General features: G+C 40.0%; 1 protein-coding gene across 1 annotated transcript; it reads right to left on the bottom strand.

Moving 5' to 3' along the window:
• Positions 1-2,569: 2,569 nt before the first annotated feature.
• On the bottom strand, positions 2,570-17,878 carry LOC110213419 (uncharacterized). Its single transcript, XM_020993775.2, has 6 exons — positions 17,484-17,878; positions 16,880-17,261; positions 8,461-8,585; positions 5,444-5,637; positions 4,413-4,524; positions 2,570-4,193 (listed from the first exon to the last, which is right to left on the bottom strand). Exons 1-6 carry the CDS (start codon positions 17,876-17,878, stop codon positions 4,013-4,015), a joined length of 1,389 nt encoding a protein of 462 aa, XP_020849434.1. The 3' UTR covers positions 2,570-4,012.
• Between the last annotated feature and the right edge of the window lie 1,020 nt (positions 17,879-18,898).

The raw sequence follows: 18,898 nt of genomic DNA, 5'->3' as shown, positions 1-18,898 counted from the left end.
GATCTAATGACCCGCAAAAGGTTGTTTTCTTTACTAACTTTTGATTTTTGGACTAGACTTGTGATTTTACCAGTAGAAGGAGTTCTGATGAGGAAGCTCCTTCTATGAATAAAGATGAGCAGATGTGGTTTAGCTGACATGGTCTGAGTTTCCTGGGGGCACTCCAAGGTTAAATGACTTTGCCCAAGGTTACACACAGCCAGTCTGTGTTGGGGGTGGGATTTTGAAGCCAGGTCTGCCAGTTTTCTATCTCCTTACTACTCTACTCTGCCTCATCAGACTAATTTGGTCTAAATTGACTAAATTTGGTCATTCCAAAAACTAAACACTGAATGTAACAAAGCTGGAAAGAGGAAAGCAAAGGAGAGATGGGTGGAAAGAGTAAAAAAATATAAACACAATGATGGCACTATTGATGTTGAATCAATGTTTTTGAATGGACAAATAAATTGAAGAGAAAAAGCAACTAGAGAAACAGCAACTAGTTCATAGAAGATATCATGGTCAATATCCCATTGGATATTAAGTCCCTTTTGGATCCCTTTAGACCTGTGGGTGGTATAATGTTAGGGCAGCCATGTGTCACAGCGAATAGAGCACTGGGCCTGAAGTCAGTAAGATTCATCTTCTGAGTTCAAATTTGGCCTCAAACACTACTAGCTGTATGACCCTGGGCAAGTCAACCCTGTTTGTTTCAGTTTCCTCATCTGTAAAATAAGCTGGAGAAGGAATGGCAAACCACTTCAGTCTCTTTGCCAAGAAAATCTCAAATGGGATCATGAAGAGTCGGATACGACTGAAGAACAACAGCTATAATGTTAAATATAGCTAAGAAGAAAATGACAAGGAGACCAAGCTAGTAAGTGTTATGTGTCTGAGGCCAGATTTGAACTCAGGTCCTCCTGACTTCAGGGCCAGTGTTCTATTCACTGCGCTACCTAGCTGCCCCCATGTATAAATGCAATTGAGATGAAATATGGAAAGTATTGGTTTCAACTTTTTCTATATGGATTAGTCCTACATTTTCTTCTTTGGAAATATGTATGGAATGTGAATCATTTGGGGAACACGGACAAAGTGGCAGGTCAAATGTTAAGCAGAACATGCCATTCTGAGTAACATATTCTTTTTTTGGGAGGTCCAGCTTGTTACCATAGTGATTCAGATATTAAAGTTTCACTTATCTGAAGTAACAAAAGTAACCATATTAAGGCCTCCTCCTACACCTACACCTACACCCACACCCACACAACAAACACACATACATACACAATCACACAAACCTTCCTTAAACCAACAAGTGTTTTAAATGGCTAGGATCCCCCTTACATTGACATGATCACAGATTAAGAGTTGGAAGGGGCCACAGACATCTAGTCTCTCTAAACCCTGTGATTTTATGGGTAAGGAAACTGGGAACCAGAAAGGGTAGGTAAGTGATTTGCCTAGGTTCACAGAGAAAGATTTGAGATTTAAACTTAGGCCCTCTGACCCTAAACCAGAGCTCTTTTTCACAATGCCATGCTTATTAGTTCTAGGATTCTTACTTTTTACAGAATAACTCATAAGTTTATGATGCTGGTGGCATCTACATTATAACAGAAACCACATCTTAGGGATATGTCACAATATATTTGGCCTATATAACGCAAAAAGAGCCTTGGCCCTGCTCCTGAGTTTTTCTAGATCTACGGGGTAAAGTTTCAGGGAACAACGACCTGAGTGGAGGGCTTCCCTGACCTACTTTTCAGTGGACCATCTCCAACAGATCATAATAACTCTCCTGTGGGAGTTTCCTTCTTCTCTTTGGGATGCCACGGCATCTTTCAATCAGTGTTTCTTAACTATTTTTCCTTCTCACAACTGAGATAACTAAAGGACAATAGCTGTATATGTAAGAGAAGAATGGGCTTGAATCAGGGCCCCAGTATTTATGTTTGGTGACTATGGGCATGTCACTTAAATTTCGAGACTCAATTTCTTCATCTGTAAAATAATGATACTTTTATTATCCGACAGGGTTGTTGTGGGAAAAGTGCTTTGTATAATTTAAAAGTGCTATATGTTATTATATCCTGAATATTAGGTATAGCATTTAGGTTTTTTTTTTAGTTTTTAGTTTAATTTTAGTTTTTTTTTTAAATGGCATGAGTTCTAAAGCTGATTTAAATAGTTTTAAAACCGTATTATTTTCATTTTTAAAAACCATTTGGTTGAATTTTCAGTGGTTTGCAATGGCCATCCATTTCAGAAATAATGGAAAAGTTTATAGTTAGCAAATACTTATTAAACATTCTCCTCCAAACTGCTGAGTGAAGCTATGAACTAACTGGTACAGCCATTCTGGCAAATAACTTGGAACTATGCCCCCAAAGTCGTTAACCCGTCCAAATCTTTGGACTCGGTACAGTAGCTATACTACTACCAGGTCTGTCCCTCAAAGAGATCCAAGAAAGAGAAGAGGATCCACATGTACAAAAGCTACAGGAGTCCCCATCAACTGGAGAATGGTAAACAAATTTCTGTGTATGAATGCAATGTAATACTATCGTGCGATAAGATGAAGAGATGGTCTTAAAATTATTTATTTATTTTTAACGTTCATTTAAAAAATTTTTGAGTTCTAAATATTGTCTCTCTTTAGCTTCTGCCCCACCTACTGGGATGGTAAGCAATATGGTACCCGTTATACATGTGAAGTCATATAAAACATATTTCTATATTAGTCATATTGCAAAAAACAAACAAACAAACAAAAAACCCCAAGAAAAATGAAGAAAGTGAAAAACAGTATGCCTCAATCGAACTCAGAGTTCATCAGTCCTCTCTCTGGAGGTGGACAGTATTGCTCATTATGAGTCCTGAATTGTCTTGGACCACTGTATCGATCAAAGTAGTTAAGTTTTTCACAGCTGATCACCCTTACAATATTGTTGTTACTATATACACTATTCTCCTGGTTCTGCTCCCTTCATTTTGCATTAGTTTACATTAAATCTTTCCAGGTTTTTCTGAAATCACCCTGTTTGCCATTTCTTATGGCACTGTAGTATTCCATTACAATCACATACCATGACTTGTTCAGCCACTCCCCAACTGATGGGCATGATGGAATGGTTTCAGTGAAACCTGGTAAGTCTTGTATGAGCTGATGAAGAGTGAACAGAAAAAGGAGGACAATTTATCCAATAACAACAATACTGTAAAAATAAACAACTCTGAAAGACTTAAGAATTCTGATCAATGCAGTGACCAATCCTGATTCTAGAAGCCTGAGGAGGAAGCTTGCTACTTATCTCTTGACAAAGAAGTGATGCACTTAGAGTACAGAATGAGAGACACGTATGTGTGTGTGTGTGTGTGTGTGTGTGTGTGTGTATTTTGAATATGGTCAATGTAGGAATTTGTTTTGCTTGACTATGCATATTTGTTAACAAAAGTCTCATTTTTTCTTTTCAATAGAGGGGCAGTTGTGAGAGAGAAAATTAATTTGTTAATTAAAAAAAAATTAACTAAAAACCAAAAAACTAAACAACACTGTCTCCCAGTGAGATATTCTAGGCATTGAAGAGAACATATAAATGGAAAAGTCAGCTAAGAAGTGCAGTGGATAGGGTGATGAAATTGGAGTCACGATTGACATGAATTCAAATCCAGGCTCAGACACTTAATAGATATGTGACCCTGGACAAGACACTTAACTTCTCTCAGCCTCAGGTTCCTCATCTGTAAAGAGGGGATAAAAATAGTCCCAATCTCATGGGGTTGTTGTAAGGATCACATGAGATAATATTTGCAAAGCTCTTTGTAAAACTCAGAGTGCCATATTTATGTTGCTATTATCATCATTCTTAATCCTTTCTCTCCTGGAGCCTGTATTTTAGTCAAGGATATCACATAATTTTAATTTGTACATGTATTATACATTATGTTGCTTGTGCTTGATTTACATTCAACTCTTTCGTGAAATGCTCCAAACTGCATCATATACATTAAAAGGTTAATTTTTAAGTCAGTCATGTTCAAGCATTTCAAATATTCTCTCACATATTTCATGTTGCATGGAAGCAAGATATCCTCCAGACACAATCTGAATGATCATGGGAATAATCATTAGCCTTGCAGCGGGTTGACAAAATGTAGTCCAGTGGTGTAAACTCCTTCCTCTTGGAGGCAATGGAACAGTTTCATACCTAAAGAAAAAAAGCTGATCAGTTTCCTGCAAACATATATGACCAATAGCTTGTCAAAACAGCAACTCTTACCATGTAGCTTACGTAAATGTGTCATGTAAGTTAAAATCAATAATTTATAATACAAAAATATTTTCCTTTGATTAAAGGTGACATAATTGGCTGTGAGAGAATGAAGGCAGATAAGAAAACAAACAAACAAAAAAGTGAGAGACTTACTTGACTGCCAGACGCCCATTTTTTAAAAAGGCCAAAGCAGAGGGATGAAAGATACCACATAACACAGAAACACAGGCACCTCTCAAAATACTCATGTCTGCGGTTAAATCACCTGGAATATAGCAGTGTCTGCGTCAGCAAAGTCATGTGCAATGAATTTTAGGTACCTGTACAGAGATGTCTCCATCTTCCACTCCTCTATTAACTCTACAGCTGAGGTTAAGTAAACACCCTACAGGCATGACCACCCTTCTGGGAAGCTTCATTAGGCTGCTATATGCTGCCACCATGACAGGAATAGCCCAGGGCTAAATGTCCAAGGCAAGGCAGGACTGAAAAGAAAAGCTGAGTTCACACAAAGATACACTGGGCATGATGAGGTACAGCCTGATGATGGAGTGTGAGCGTAGGCAAGTACGAGAAGGGACAGGAGCTCATGGAATAGGGCACACATTTCTATCACAGGGCAGCTGCAGAACTGCATTCCTGCTAACATATAAAAGGCTCCCTGGACCAAAAAGGGTTCTTTTTTCCTTCCTTAGACCTCCCAAGTCTCAATTCTAGTGCACATTGTCCTCTAGTCATACTTCAACTTCCTTACCATATAAAATGTCCACGATTACATGAAATTCAGGGTTTTTGCCAGTCACTTATGTAATTTGGAGAAGCCTTACATATTAGCTGACCAACAGACTCTGAGACTGATAAAAATTCAAAGGCTCAGGTACAGGGATAGATAGGTATAACTGTCTATCTATCTATCTATCTATCTATCTATCTATCTATCTATCTATCTATCTATCTATCTATCCATCCATCCATCCATCTATCCATCCATCCATCCATCCATCTATCCTTCCATCCATCCATCTATGGTATTTCAAAAATCTAAGTGTCGTTTTAAGCTTTAATAGCTATTTAAAGATACTTTGGTATAAATGGCTTGGGTGTATAGAATTTTGGCATTCCACTTACACATCTTTGTTTGAGATAGTAGCTCTCAAATTAAGCATTCCTAAATGAATACTCACCAGAACTTAAGGGATCTGTTACAAGGAACTTATAAGTTACTTCAGTGGTCAAAAATGGAATTGCAGACAATGGCACAAATGTTTTAAAAGGATGCTGTTTAACCTTCATATAACGCCTGAAAAAGTAGTTTGCTAAGAATCCACTTAAAGATGAATTTGTCGCCAAAAACAGTGGTCCATAAGTATATGTGATCCTGCCAAGAAAAGTAAAGAGAAGGAACAAAAGTAAGTCAAGAACAGCACATTTTTTTTCTCCAATAGTCATTTTAGATCACACACAAAGGAGAGATCTTATTTAATTGCTAATAATGATAATTCTTGATTTGTCTTTTTCAAAAGTGACAGATAAGACTCATCATAGGTGAAATGTATGAGGCCCCTAAGCACATCAAAAAATGTTATCGTGGAGGCAGCTAGGTAGTACAGTGGATAGAGCACCAGCCCTGAAGTAAAAAAAAAACCCAAAACAACTCCCCCCCCCAATGTTATCATCACTGTAATTAGTTTCCCAACATCTAAAAAAGAGTTTTTCGACCTACACAGCCTTGAGCAAAGTCATAACTGCTTCCTTTGAAAAAGTTTTATGCCTGCCTTTCTGCTCCTCATATGTAAGACTCCATCTTCGTGCATTTTCACTGGGTGTTCCCTAATCCTGGAATGATATCCTTTCTCATCTGTTTTCCGTGTTCCCTACTACCTTTCAAGTCTCAGCTAAAATCCTATCTTCTGCAAAAAGCCTTTTCTAGTCCCCCTTAATTTACCCTGCATATATCTTATTCATACATAGATTCTTACATGTTACCTATGCCATTAGATTGTGAGCTCCTTGAGAATAGAGGCTGTTTTTGTCTTTCTTTATAACCCAGGGCTTAGCAGAGTACCTGGTACATAATTGGAGCTTAATAAATGTTGTTGACTTGTTGCTGATTTGTTTTAATACTAGTAATTTCCCTTACGTTACTAGCCTTATAGAACCTTTTATTGCTTAACAGTTTTGACAGGCTTTGACAATTTTGCTTACTGAAAGAAAGAGAAAACCAAACTTAATATATATGAAACTTAATATACGAAGAGCTGACTGCAGAGCCAGTGTGCTTACTCAGGGCAAGTGCTCATCTACATATAATCAACAGAAGAACTTGGGAGTGAATAAATGGGAAATCCTGAATTCCAGAACTGTTTTGTGATTACTGAACAAATAATTCCTGGTTATGACTTACCTGAGAGAAATGGAGATTTAGTAAATATGATGCTAATCACCCTAAACTAAAGTGAGGTTTCTACTTGGGAAGGCCCAGTTGCTTACGAGGAAGGGCTCCATCTGTGAGCCCACAGTGGTGGCAGGGATGCTGCACCCCTTGGCACTGCCTAGGATGGGGAAACCCTTCAGAACCCAGTCAAAAGAGAAAAAAAAATGAAGAAGTTACTTAAAATTACAATATTCATAGTTCTTTCCTCTCTGAGAGGAAGAGGGGTGTTTTCTTTAATTCTCAAAGACTGAGATTGTTCATTATAATCATTATAATTCATCATAGTTCAACTGCTTTTAAGTGTAGTGTTTTAGTATCTTAGTTTTGCTTTCTTCTGTTTGCTTAAAGCTTTTTTTAAAAAAGCTTTTACAAATGGATATTTACTGAGAAAGTTTAGCAAGGACAAAGTTACAAAAATATCCCCTGAATCCTAATCACTGCCTCTTGATTAGTCCAGACACACTGAAGAAAATGTGGTCCATGGCTGCCTAACTAGATAAATCAGACAAACGTATCGTTCTATTTCATTTACTCCTAAAAGTACTGGAGAAGATAAAGCACAAAAACTACCTATTTCAAAATTCTGCCACATCCCCATTCCAGTCTCAGCAAGGACACAGGACCAGCTGTTATACAGAACTTTGAAGCTATCCTAGAGTTTCATTAGGCTAGGAAATGAAACTGTCAGTGGGGAATTGGTGACTGAAGACTTTTCCTATGGAGTTCAAGGTCATTCAAAAAAGATTTTTAAGCACCTACCAAATTCAAAGCCTGATGCCACAAAGGATGACTAAAACGCGGACTTAATGGTTCCAGGCTCTCTGACTAGGATGACCATTTCCATTTTAGCAGAACTTATGGATGTTCCTGATTCCCCACCCCCCCCCCTCCCCACCATGAGCCTAGTCTTTGCAATTCCCCCAGGAATTGTTATCTTCTTCCCATTAGAATTTAAGGTCCTTAAGGGCAGGGACCATTTTGTTTGCTTTTATACCAAGCATACTCAAAACACTTAGCACAGCATCAGGAACGCAGTAGGTTTTTAACTGTTATTTGGGAGAAAAAAATGCAGCTAGTTAGTACAGTGGATAGAGCCCTGGACCTTAATTAATTCAGGAAGATTCGAGTTCAAATAAGACCTCAGACACCCTCTAGCTCTGTGACACTAGGCAAGCCACTTAACCTCAGCTTGCCTCAGTTTCCCCATCTATACCTACCTCTTATAGTTGTTGTGAGGATAAATGAGTTAATATTGTGGAAAGCTTTCAAACCTTGAAGTGCTATAAAATCCTAGCTATTATTATTGCATAACACAAAATATATGCTATTAGTAGTATATGCCTTCTTGGTGGTACTCAGTTCTGAGTAGGTAAAGAAGCCTGAGCTGGTTTAATTCCAATTAAGAGGCAGCATGGTGGAGTTGAGAGAACGCTGGATTTGGAGTGAGAGATATCAGGTCTGCATATCAGTTCTGCTTCTCAGGTCTTACCTGAAATGTGTTGCTTCCCCTCAGAAAATCTCTAAGGTCCTTCGTGAAGCTAAAACTTATGAACTAATGTAATTGAAAGAGGGGATTAGAGAAATGAACTCTTTGTGTATTTATCTTTCTCCACAACCTATGCCTCTTATTTTTCCTGGGCCACATCAAATGGTTAAGAAAGTTCTTCCTCTATTTTCAGAAGCAAAAAAATTGGCAAGTGCTACAAATCAAATCAATGCCCACAGATTATGCGGGGAGGGGGAATTCCACAGGCAATGATCTCTTACTGTTCTGTTTTGGAGAGACGCCACAAATTTTTTTTCACAAGGTCACTAGTTCTTAATCTTCCGAGTTTTATTTCTTCTGGAGAAGGATCTGACTGAACATATGTATGAGTTGCCATCCTGTAGCCCTGAAAGACACAGAACCATAGAAGTAGAATATCTTATGGGAACAAAGGCAGAACGAGTTTCCCTCATTGTCCAGTCTAGCTCTAAGTCCATTTAAAACTCAGATGGATGACAGCATACTGGTATGGGGCAAAACGAGATAATGAGACCAGGAAACATTCTTGGTGTGCGCCAAAAAACTGGATATAAAAATGAAAGCAACAGAAAAGTTATCATTAGAAAACTGTATCAAGTAGTTTCTGATGCTCCTTTTCTCATAAATAAGTTTTTGATGACTTCTACTAATAGGTTCTGTAGTCCAGATGAGGTTCTATGGCAAAAGAGACGATTTAGAAAGCAGCTCATATAGCAAGCACGAAAGGAAGGAGGAACCAGGCATGATAAAGACGGCAATACTTTACAGCTTAGTGTCAAGTAAACTATATGCCAACTTTTAAAAGGTCGAGGACAAGAAAAGTTGGGAGCATACTTTATTTTTAAAAATAAATTTTTATTGATATCTTTTGTCAAAAAGACTCCCAATATCTCTCTTCCTTCCCTTCCCAGAGAGTTATCCCAGACAACAAATAATATTTTTAAAGGATTAAAACATTAAGGAAACATTAAGGAACATTAAAACATCAAGGAAACATTAAAAAAGAAAGGAAAAGAAAAAAATCAACAAAACCAATCAATACAATGAAAAAGCCTGAAAACATAAGCAAAGTTCCACAAACTGTGGACCTCATACTTCTTCAAAGGAGTAGGGTGGAGGTGTTATCTATTATCTCTTCTTTGGGGCCATGTATATTCTTAGTAATTTTGTAGCTTTCACTTTTGATTGTTTCCTGGTGGTTGTCTATTTATCCCATTGTCTTCATTGGGTATATTGTTTGTTTGTTTGTTTTCTCCAATCTGTTTTCAGTTCATTTAAATCTTTCCATGCTTTTCTGTAGTCATCATATTTGTGAATTCTTAAGACACAGTAATATTCCATGACATTCCTGTATCAAAATTTATTTAGCCACTCCCCAATGGATGGGTACCCATTTTGTTTCCAGTTCTTTGTCAACACCAAAAACTAATATTTTGGTGTATATAGGGACTTTTTTCTTATCAATGACCTCCTGGGTGATGTGCCTATTTCTGGGCTTAAGGGATTAAGTCACTTTCTTTGCTTAAGCACCTCCCCAGACTGTTTCTAGCCCAGACCTTACAACCATCATCCAGGGAAACAACTACTGTGGAAAAGGAGCCAGCTATCCAATTGCCACACACAGGGCACACAACAAGCCTACCTGAATCAGCAATGCACTCCTTCAATGTATCCTGAAGAAGAGAGGAGGCAACAAGTCAAATCCCCACCCCCACCCCTTGTATCATCATTTTTTCTCAGGGACTGATGGAGACAGCCCAGGACCCAAAACCTAAGAAGCCTGGCACTTGCAGCACTTCCAGCCCAGTGGCCTCAGCCATCATCCTGGGAAGTAGCCCTTGCGAGATGCAGCCAGGCCACTGATCCTGCAGTGACTACAGACCCCGCTACTGAAGACCCAGAAAAGAAAGGTGTGGCCACCAAAGTCCTTGGCACTGTCAAACAGTTTAACATCAGAAACTGATAGGATTTGAGCACCAGAAATGACATTAATTCCAAACTGCTTTCCAAACTCACAGTACTCATTTACAACTCCACCAATTGTACACGAGTGCCTATCCTCTCACACTCCCCCAACACTACTCCCATCTTTTGTCATCTTTGCCAATTTGCTCTATGTAAGGTGAAACCTCTGGGGGGTTTTGATTTGCATTTCATTTATTAAAGATTGCATTCTTTCACATTGTTGCCTGTAACTCTTCTTTTGAGAACTATTCATATCTTTTGACCTTTACCTATTGGGGAATGGCTTTCTGGCACATATATGTGTGTAAAGATGGATGGAATAAGCATTGTTAAGTGTCTACTCTGCTTGGCACTGTGCTAATCTCTTTACAAGTATTTGACTCCCACAACAACTCTGTGAGGCTACGCTATTATTATCATCCCCATTTTAGATTTGAGGAAACTGAGGTAGACAGCAGTTAAGTGACTTGCCCAGGGTACCTAGCTAGTAAGTGACTAAGGTTAACATCTGAACTCAGGTCTTCCTGACTTTAGGTCCAGTGCTCTATCCACTGAGCTACCCAGTTGCATATGTGTGTATCTATATCTATCAGATGCCTATATATCTTAGATACCAGAGAAATTTTATCCAAAATTTTGACTGCTTCCCTTCTTATGCAAAATCCATTAAATTTGTGCCCAAGTTTTTCAGTTTCATGTAATTAAGGTTATCTCTTATCTTTTGTAATTGCCTATATCCTTTGTTTGGTTAAGAAAATAGCTGTAAAAGATATATGATCTATTTCTCTTCTAATTTTTTATGGTATCTTTAATATTCATTCCAAGAATCTATTTTGAATTTATTGTGGAAAATGTTTAAGATGTTGGTCTAAGCCTCATATCTTTCAGACTGTTTTCTAGTTTTCCCAGCAGTTTTTATCAAACAGGGAGCTCTTTCTTAATCTATGTTTTCAGGTTTATTGAATACTGGGGTTGCTGAGTTCTTTTATCCCTGGTTTTCTCACTGTTCTACTGATCAATTTTTTTTTAAAAAGTGCGCAATGGTTTTGCTGGCTGCGGCTTTACAATACAGTTCAAAGTCTAGAAGTGCTATTTCCCTTTTATTCCTACCTTTTAAAAATGATATTCTTTGACATTCTAGACTTTTGTTTCTCCAAATGGATTCTATTATTATTTTGCTAAGTTCTACAAAATATCCACTTGATAGTTTGATTGGCATAGGATTAAAATTGTAAATTAACTTTGGTCACATTGCCATTTTTATTATATTGGCATGACCTAGCCATGAGCACTGAATATTCTTCCAGCTCTTTATTTCTTTTGTATTGAATTTTATATTGAATTATATATAAGTATTTTGTGTATTTTATAGAGTGATCCCTTAATATTTTTGCAGTTTGTAGTTATTTCGAATAGTATCTCCCTTTCTGTTATGGCCCCTTGGATTTTATTATTATATAAAATTCTGTTAATTTCTTTTTTTTTGTGGGGGAGGGAGAAGAGGGGTTACTTTAAATTCCACCTGATTGCCTTGACTGTCAGATAGGGAATAGTCTGCAGCTGAAAGAGTTTGGAAAAAGAAACAGACAACCTACGAAAAAAAAAGTGAGGTGAAGATAATGGTAGAGCAGAGTTTTGATAAAGGCCATGGACCTAAAATGGGAAACCAGAAAGGTATTACATATATATAAATATATTTTAAATCAAAGGATGTCTATATGTAGAAAAAGAAATTGGACTTGAGAGTAAGGACATAAAAAGATTCTGAAGAGCCTGCAGGAAATAGAACTAGGACAATGCTGGTGTGTCATGTGCAGTGTCTTATATAAGAAAGTGCTGGTTAAAGGCAATACAATGTTCATAGGCAAGAAAGAGCACTTAGCCAAGAGAAGGCTCTGGGGAGGTTACATAGTAATCCTTGGTTTTAGAAGGTTTGCTAGCAAAAGACGAGGATCTAGTTAGCCTCAGTGCAGGTGCCCCAATACCCTAACAAGTCTTTCCTAGTCTCCCATAATTGCTACTGTTCTCTATCAAATTACCCTGAATTTATCTGTGCACAGGTTATATCCTCTTAGAAGGATGTAACCTTGAGGGTAAGCACTATTGTGTTTTTTTAAACTTTGTATCTTCAGGGCCTAGAACATGCTAATAAATTTTGTTGCAATTAATTATTGAAGATTAGGGTGGGGACATAAAGAAGGAGTTTATGATGCCTTTGTTTTTTGGACCAGTCCTAAAATTTCATTCCTACAGGGAGCTCCAGGTAAGTAACTTCCTCTATCAAAGCAGATCCAAGCTAGACTCCTGGGGCACTGAAACGTTAAGTGACTTTTGTCCTGGGTCCCACAGCCAGTGGGCAGTACTAGGACACAGATCTTTTTGACTCCAGGAAAACTCCCTGTCCACTACATCAAACTGCCTCTCATGATGTCTTTCTGAGGTCTTAATGAAAAGGGGAAAGGGAATTGTTATTTTAAAGATTAATTCCCTCTGAGACCAAAATAAAAATACTAAAGCCTATAACTAGACTTCAACGTTCTGGAGAGAATTTGGTGAAAGAACAAAACATAGTCTAGAAAAGAAGGGTGAGGGAAATGAAGCAGGTAAGGGAGAATAAATGAAAATTTGAGTATTGAGTTTATAAGGAGTTGGAATGAGATGTTAAGTAGAAAGTGTTTTGTTTTTGTTTGGTGATGGTAGACTAATTGTAAATGCACATAATATGTAAATAGTTATTATAATTAAACTATGAAGTTTGAGAGAATGAACCTGAGGATCATCCTGGCGTTGTGGAAACAATAAATAAGAGCTTATATATATATATATATATTTTTCTTCAAAGTACCTTACATACATTTATCTATTTAATCCCAACAATAGCACAACATGAAAGATAGCATGAAAGAAAGACAGTACAGTAAATGGGGGGAAAAAACTGAACCTACTGCATTTTGAACTAAAAGACCTGAGTTGTTATTCTAGTGCAGGGGTGGGGAACTTGCAGCCTCGAGGCCACATGTGACCCTCTAGTCCCTCAACTGCAGTCCTTTGACTGAATCCAAGTTCTAGTGCTTCTATTTAACTCCTTTATATAAACATCTTACTATGTCACTATCTCCCCCAGCCTTAAAAAACCCTCACTTCATCCAACCCTCCCCAGCAGCTATCATCTTATTCTCTTCTTGCTTTTCTGGCTAAATTCTTTTTTCCCCCCTTTTAAATATTTATTTATTTTTAGTTTTCAACATTCACTTTTATAAGATTTTGAGTTTTAAATTTTCTCCCCTTTCCCCTCCTTCCTCTCTAAGATGACATGTAATCTGATATAGGCTATAGATATACAATCATATTCAACCTTTTTCCACATTAGTCACATTGTAAAGAAGAATTAGAACCAAAGGGAAAAACCACAAGAAAGAAAAAAAAAGGAAAAACAGTATGCTTCGATCTGCATTCAAACTCCATAGTTCTTTCTCTGGATGCAGATAGCATCTTCCATTATGAGTCTTTTGGAATTGTCTTAGATCATTGCATTGCTGAGAACAGCTAAGTCTTTCAAAGTTAGTCATTGCACAATGTTGCTGTTACTGTAAACAGTGTTTTCCTGGCTTTGCTCACTTCACTCAGCATCAATTCATATAAGTTTTTCCAGGTTTTTCTGAAGTCCACCTGCTCATAATTTTTTATGGAACAATAGTATTCTATTACATTCTTATACTACAACTTATTCAGCCATTCCTCAATTGATGGGCATTCCCTCAATTTCAATTCTTGGTTGTGGCTAAATTCTTTGAGAAGACTATCTACAATCAATGCCTCCAATTCATTTACTCTCACTCTCTTAACTCTGTAGCTTGACTTCCAACCTTATCATTCAACTGAAATAACTGGCATCAGAGGTACTAGTGACCTCTTAATTACTCAATCTAATGGCCTTTTCTTAATCCTCATCTTTCTTAACCTCTTTGCAGCCTGATATTGTAGATCACCTTCTTCTCCCAGATAACCTTTTCTGTCTAGGTTTCCATGACACTTTTCTCCTGGTTCTCCTCCTACCTGTCTAGCTGCTCCTTCTCCAACTCCTTTGCTGGATCTTCATTCAGATCACACCCACTAACCGTGAGTATCCTTCAAGGCTCTATTCCAGGCCCTTTTCTCCTTTCCCTCTACACTGTTTTGCTCAGGGAATCTCATTAGATCCTATAGATTTAATGATCATTTCTATGCATATAATTTTCAGATCCATTTATCCAGCCCAAAACTTTCTCCTGACCTTCATTTTTTTTTAAATTTTTAGGCAGTTGGGGTTAAGTGACTTGCCCAGGGTCACACAGCTAGTAAGTGTTAAGTATTTGGTCTGACGTCGGGATTTGGACTCAGGTCCTCCTGACTTCAGGGCCAGTGCTCTATCCACTGCCACACCCAGCTGCCCCATCTCCTGACCTTCAGTCTCACATCTTCTGGACACCTCAAGGTAAATATCCTGTAGATATCTAAAACTCAACATGTCCTAAACAGAACTGACTTCTCTTTCTCCCAAACCTTCGCCTCTTCAGAACTTTCCTGTTACTGTCAAGGGCACCACCATCCTCCCAGTCACCCAGGCTCTAAACCTATATATCATCCTTGATTTCTCACTTTCTCTTATCCTTCCGTATCCAATTTGTTGTTAAGTCCTGTTGATTCTACCTTTAACATCTCACATCTCACCTTTGACAGTCAACTCTCTGGTACAGGCCTTTATCTTTTCATACCTTGAACTACTGAAAGTCAGTCAATAGACATTTACTAACTATCAGGCATGTTCTAAGCAAAAGAGATACAGAAAAAAAAATGCCTTTGAGGATCTCACAGTCTAATGGAAGGATACAACATGAAAATAACCATGTACAAACAAACTTTGTACAGGATAAACAGGGAATAATAAACAGAGGGAAGGCAGTAGAACTAAAAATGTGTGGGACCTTACTTTTTTTGGGGGAGGGGTGTTGGGGGGGAGGTTGTGTTACTGGGGCTATAATATACACTATGTAGATCAAAGTGCTTTGTGGTTTAATAAGATGATGTATTATCTTCATTTTACAGAGGATCTTTCTTTTCTTCCTTCTTTTTTCCCCATCCACATAGGATATCACACCCTTACCCATGTGTGTGCTCTGGCCAAAGGGAATGTAAATTTTAATCTCTGAAACTTTTTTCCCTCTTGAAGACCAACCTTAACCCCAAATCACTCTGGCTGTTATTGAGTGGCCAACAATAGGTTCCAGGCCAAGCCCTACTAGGTCATTGGGCCCTGATTGGCTCAGAATGAACACAAACAGCAATTGTGTCTGTTTTGGCCAGAAACCCTGAGGGTCTTCCCTTTCCAGATCTATTCTTTTTTTAAGAGGCCATTCTTTACCGTGTTTCTTACTAAGCCTTAATCACTGAATGGGCATTGCCTCAGTCAGTCAAACTGAGACCTGTTAAAGATCTTGGCTAGAAAAGGCTAAGGTCCTCACTGCATCCAGGGCAATCTCCAGTTGTCCTGATCCTACTTCATGGCCACTGGACGCAGAAGGTTCCAGAGTAGAAAGTGTGTCTGGTGACTTTGCATAGCCCTCCCTCACTTAAATCCAATTCACTTGCATGTCATGGCATCACCTCCCTGAAGTCATGGTCCTCTTCAAGAAAGAAAGACAAATAACAGCAACACAGGATGAAACTGAAGCTCAGAGAAGCAGCTTGCCAACTGAGTACAAGATCAGGATTTGAACATAGATCTTCTGACTACAAATCTAGAAGACTTTCTATTACACCAGACTTGCTCGAATTTATCAGCTAGACAAGAGAATCACAGTCTCAGAGTTAGAATCAATTTTTTTTTAATTCAATTTTATTTCCCCAACTTTTATCAGAACAACAAACATTTATATTGTGCATACTGCCTTGCCAGGCTCCAGGTGCTAAGCACTTTACAAATATTATCTTATTTGGTCTCATAACAACGGGGGAGGGGGGGTAGGTGCTATTATTATTATTCCCTCCCATCTTTTTTTTATTTTCCAACAGATAACTGAGGTAACAGAGGTTAAATGACTCGCCCAGAGTCACAAAGCTAGGAAATGTCTGAAGTTGGGATTTGAACTTGTTCCTGACTCCAGGCCTAACTGCTCCTTTCTAAAATACAATCCCTTCTACCACTTCTTCGACAAGTGGTCACCCAGTTGGCTCACAGAACACCACGGAGCAGCTATATGGGCTGTGAACAGAGAGCCCAGGGCTTGCAGTCAGGGAGATGAGTTCAAATCCTTCCTTAAGACACTCATAGGCAGTTTGTCCCTTGATATGTCACTTTACTTCTCTGGAACTCGGTTTTCTCATCTGTAAAATGAGATTGGGCTCAATAACCTCTAAGATTCTTCCAACTCTACCTTTATGATACTATGATTAGGAATGGAGAATTTTGGAAAGCAGCTTATCAAACGTGTTTTTAAAAAGCAGCAGCCTGTCACGTGCTCTGCATTGGTCCCCAGTGTGACCGTGCTGAAAACAAACCCTCTCTGGGCCTCGATTTCCTCCACAAATAAGGATGCGTCCGCACCTCCCACCTCGCAGCTAGTGCTCGGAGGGCTCGATCAGGCTTAAGGCTTGACCCTTCACAACTACGGCCCTCGACCCCGCCCCAGCTCGCCCGCATACAGCCCACGCCAATACCTCGCGTGCGTCTCCACGCGCTGCGACCACGGCCGCCCGCTCACTGATTCTCCCGGTGCTCACGCCTGGGAGCCGCCATCTTGGGCGCTCACATGACCTATGGTAATCCAGGTCCCGCGAGCTCTTGCCCCAGGCCCCGCCCCCTAGTCCCAGCCCCCAGCACGAGGGGGAGGGAGGCCCGCTCACTATGGTCAAAAGCCGCGCCCTCTCTTCGGATTCCGATTGGCCTCCGCTGCCCTGGAACCGCAGCCGTTCATTGGTTTGTGGGAGAAGCCGGGCGGGTCGCTCCCGACCACTTTGCGTTGGCCAGGCAACCACTCCGCACTCTTCCCCCTCCCTTTTTCGGGATGAACCTTCCCCCTCTCCCTCCACCCACTCCTGCCTTTAGGCCTGGGTACCCCTAGGCTTCTGTAGACCCGAGCAGACTCTGGGTTCCACGTCTCCCAAACCCTGGTACAGGAGCCACATCTCGAACCATCCTTTGTCGGCTTCGCCCCGCACCCCTACCTGCTGTCCCCCTCACCCTCCAGCAAAGGAAGTGACTTGGTGAGGGGCGACGACAGACAGACCCCTGCCCATCTGAGAGGCTCGCCTATCCCCTCACCCCGCGCCGTGTTTGCTCTTCGCCCGGGTGGGGGACGCCCGGGGCGTAGTCGTGCACCCCCCACTGACCCCCGCCCCAGGCATCCTAGCCAACATAGCCCCAGCCGAACCCGCACCTCCTTCCATCTTCCAGGAGCCCCTAACGCGAGTTATATAATTGCTTCTCCTCCAGCACCAAGGCTGTGCCACCTCTCCTACAAGACAGGAGTGTGGGCCCCCGGGGCTTGGGCATAGTGTGTGTATGTGGCGGAGAAACAGCCCCCCAAAAGACTTCTCCCCCTTTCTGCCAGAGGCGACAGTGCGGGTAGGGCTGGGGGTGGGGGCAGAGGAAGGGTGGATGGTGAGGCCAAGCTGCTGAGCCCTTTCTTTGGGGGAAGAGAGCGGACCCGATTGCATGGCTCGTGCTTCCCAGGCTAACGCTACCGCATCTCCAAGGCTACCCCTGGGGAAGGTTTGGGCTTGTGGTTTTTGTCCTTTGGAAAAAGGGGGTTTTGTGTTTTTCCTCACCGGTCAGGCAGCTGCTTGGGTGAGACGAGATGGCATGATGTGAATGGCTCCAGTGTGAAGAAGGCTGCTCCGCCACCTCATACTGCACCCAGTGCCCATTGAGTAGCGCTGTCACTTTAATGACTTCATGCCAAAGCAGCGCTTTCCTTCTCCCTCGGTTAATACATGGCAGGATCAGAGTGGCATTAGAGAACAAGCCTGGGTGGCTTGGACAGCAGAAAAGGGGAAGAAATGAAAGGGACTGCAACCTGGATGCTGTCTGATTTGAGGGAGTGAGATTGGAAACTTCTTGTCCAGTGAATAGAAACCGGCCTTTCAGTCCCAAGGAACATCTCAAACTCACCCACCTTTGCAGAAACCAGAGGCAAAGAACTTTGCTTTAAAAAAAAAGTTGTTTTCTTTTTGGCTTGTTTGCTTTTTCCTGAAAATTTCTCCTGTCTAGAACTGGGCGTCTTTTATCATCAAATTTGGATGGCTTTGAAGTTGATTTTGTAGAGTAGTGAGAGTTGTTTAAATTTGGGTTGTGCCTTGAGTCATTAAACTTACACCAAATTTGCTGCCTGAAGAGGAATTCTAATAGTGTTTTCTATACCAACAATAATGTTCTCAGTTTTTTTTATAAATTAAGAAATATTTTATAAGAATTGAAAGACACTTTTGTGAAACTCCAATCTTTTTTCCTCTAAATTCTGTGGGAGGTGTTAAAAGTTAATTGTGGAAAAAATATTCAACATTACTTCCTATCTTGGTGAAAATGAAGACTGAACTTGGATTTCAAGGCTGAGCAGAAGTACTTTGCAACAGCCACCTGACTCTTGGCTTTAGTCCAGTTGGATACAGTTGATACCTGTAAACAAATCCTTGAATCCAGTGACTGCTGAGAGATCCAAGAATGCCAGTCAAGAAGAA

Source organism: Phascolarctos cinereus, unplaced genomic scaffold (assembly GCF_003287225.1).
Source record: "Phascolarctos cinereus isolate Bilbo 61053 unplaced genomic scaffold, phaCin_HiC Scaffold_726;HRSCAF=1367, whole genome shotgun sequence".
In the NCBI taxonomy this organism is placed as follows: domain Eukaryota; kingdom Metazoa; phylum Chordata; class Mammalia; order Diprotodontia; family Phascolarctidae; genus Phascolarctos; species Phascolarctos cinereus.
This window is presented reverse-complemented; position numbering and strand designations above follow the sequence as displayed.

Excerpts from the sequence above, each read along its gene's own strand:
- LOC110213419 (XM_020993775.2), bottom strand. The coding sequence starts at position 17,878 with ATGCAATCGGGTCCGCTCTCTTCCCCCAAAGAAAGGGCTCAGCAGCTT. Across the intron at positions 4,525-5,443 it reads AACAGATCCCTTAAGTTCTG|GTGATTTAACCGCAGACATG; the intron begins GTGAGTATTCAT and ends GCTATATTCCAG. Across the intron at positions 4,194-4,412 it reads AATGGGCGTCTGGCAGTCAA|GTATGAAACTGTTCCATTGC; the intron begins GTAAGTCTCTCA and ends TTTTTTCTTTAG.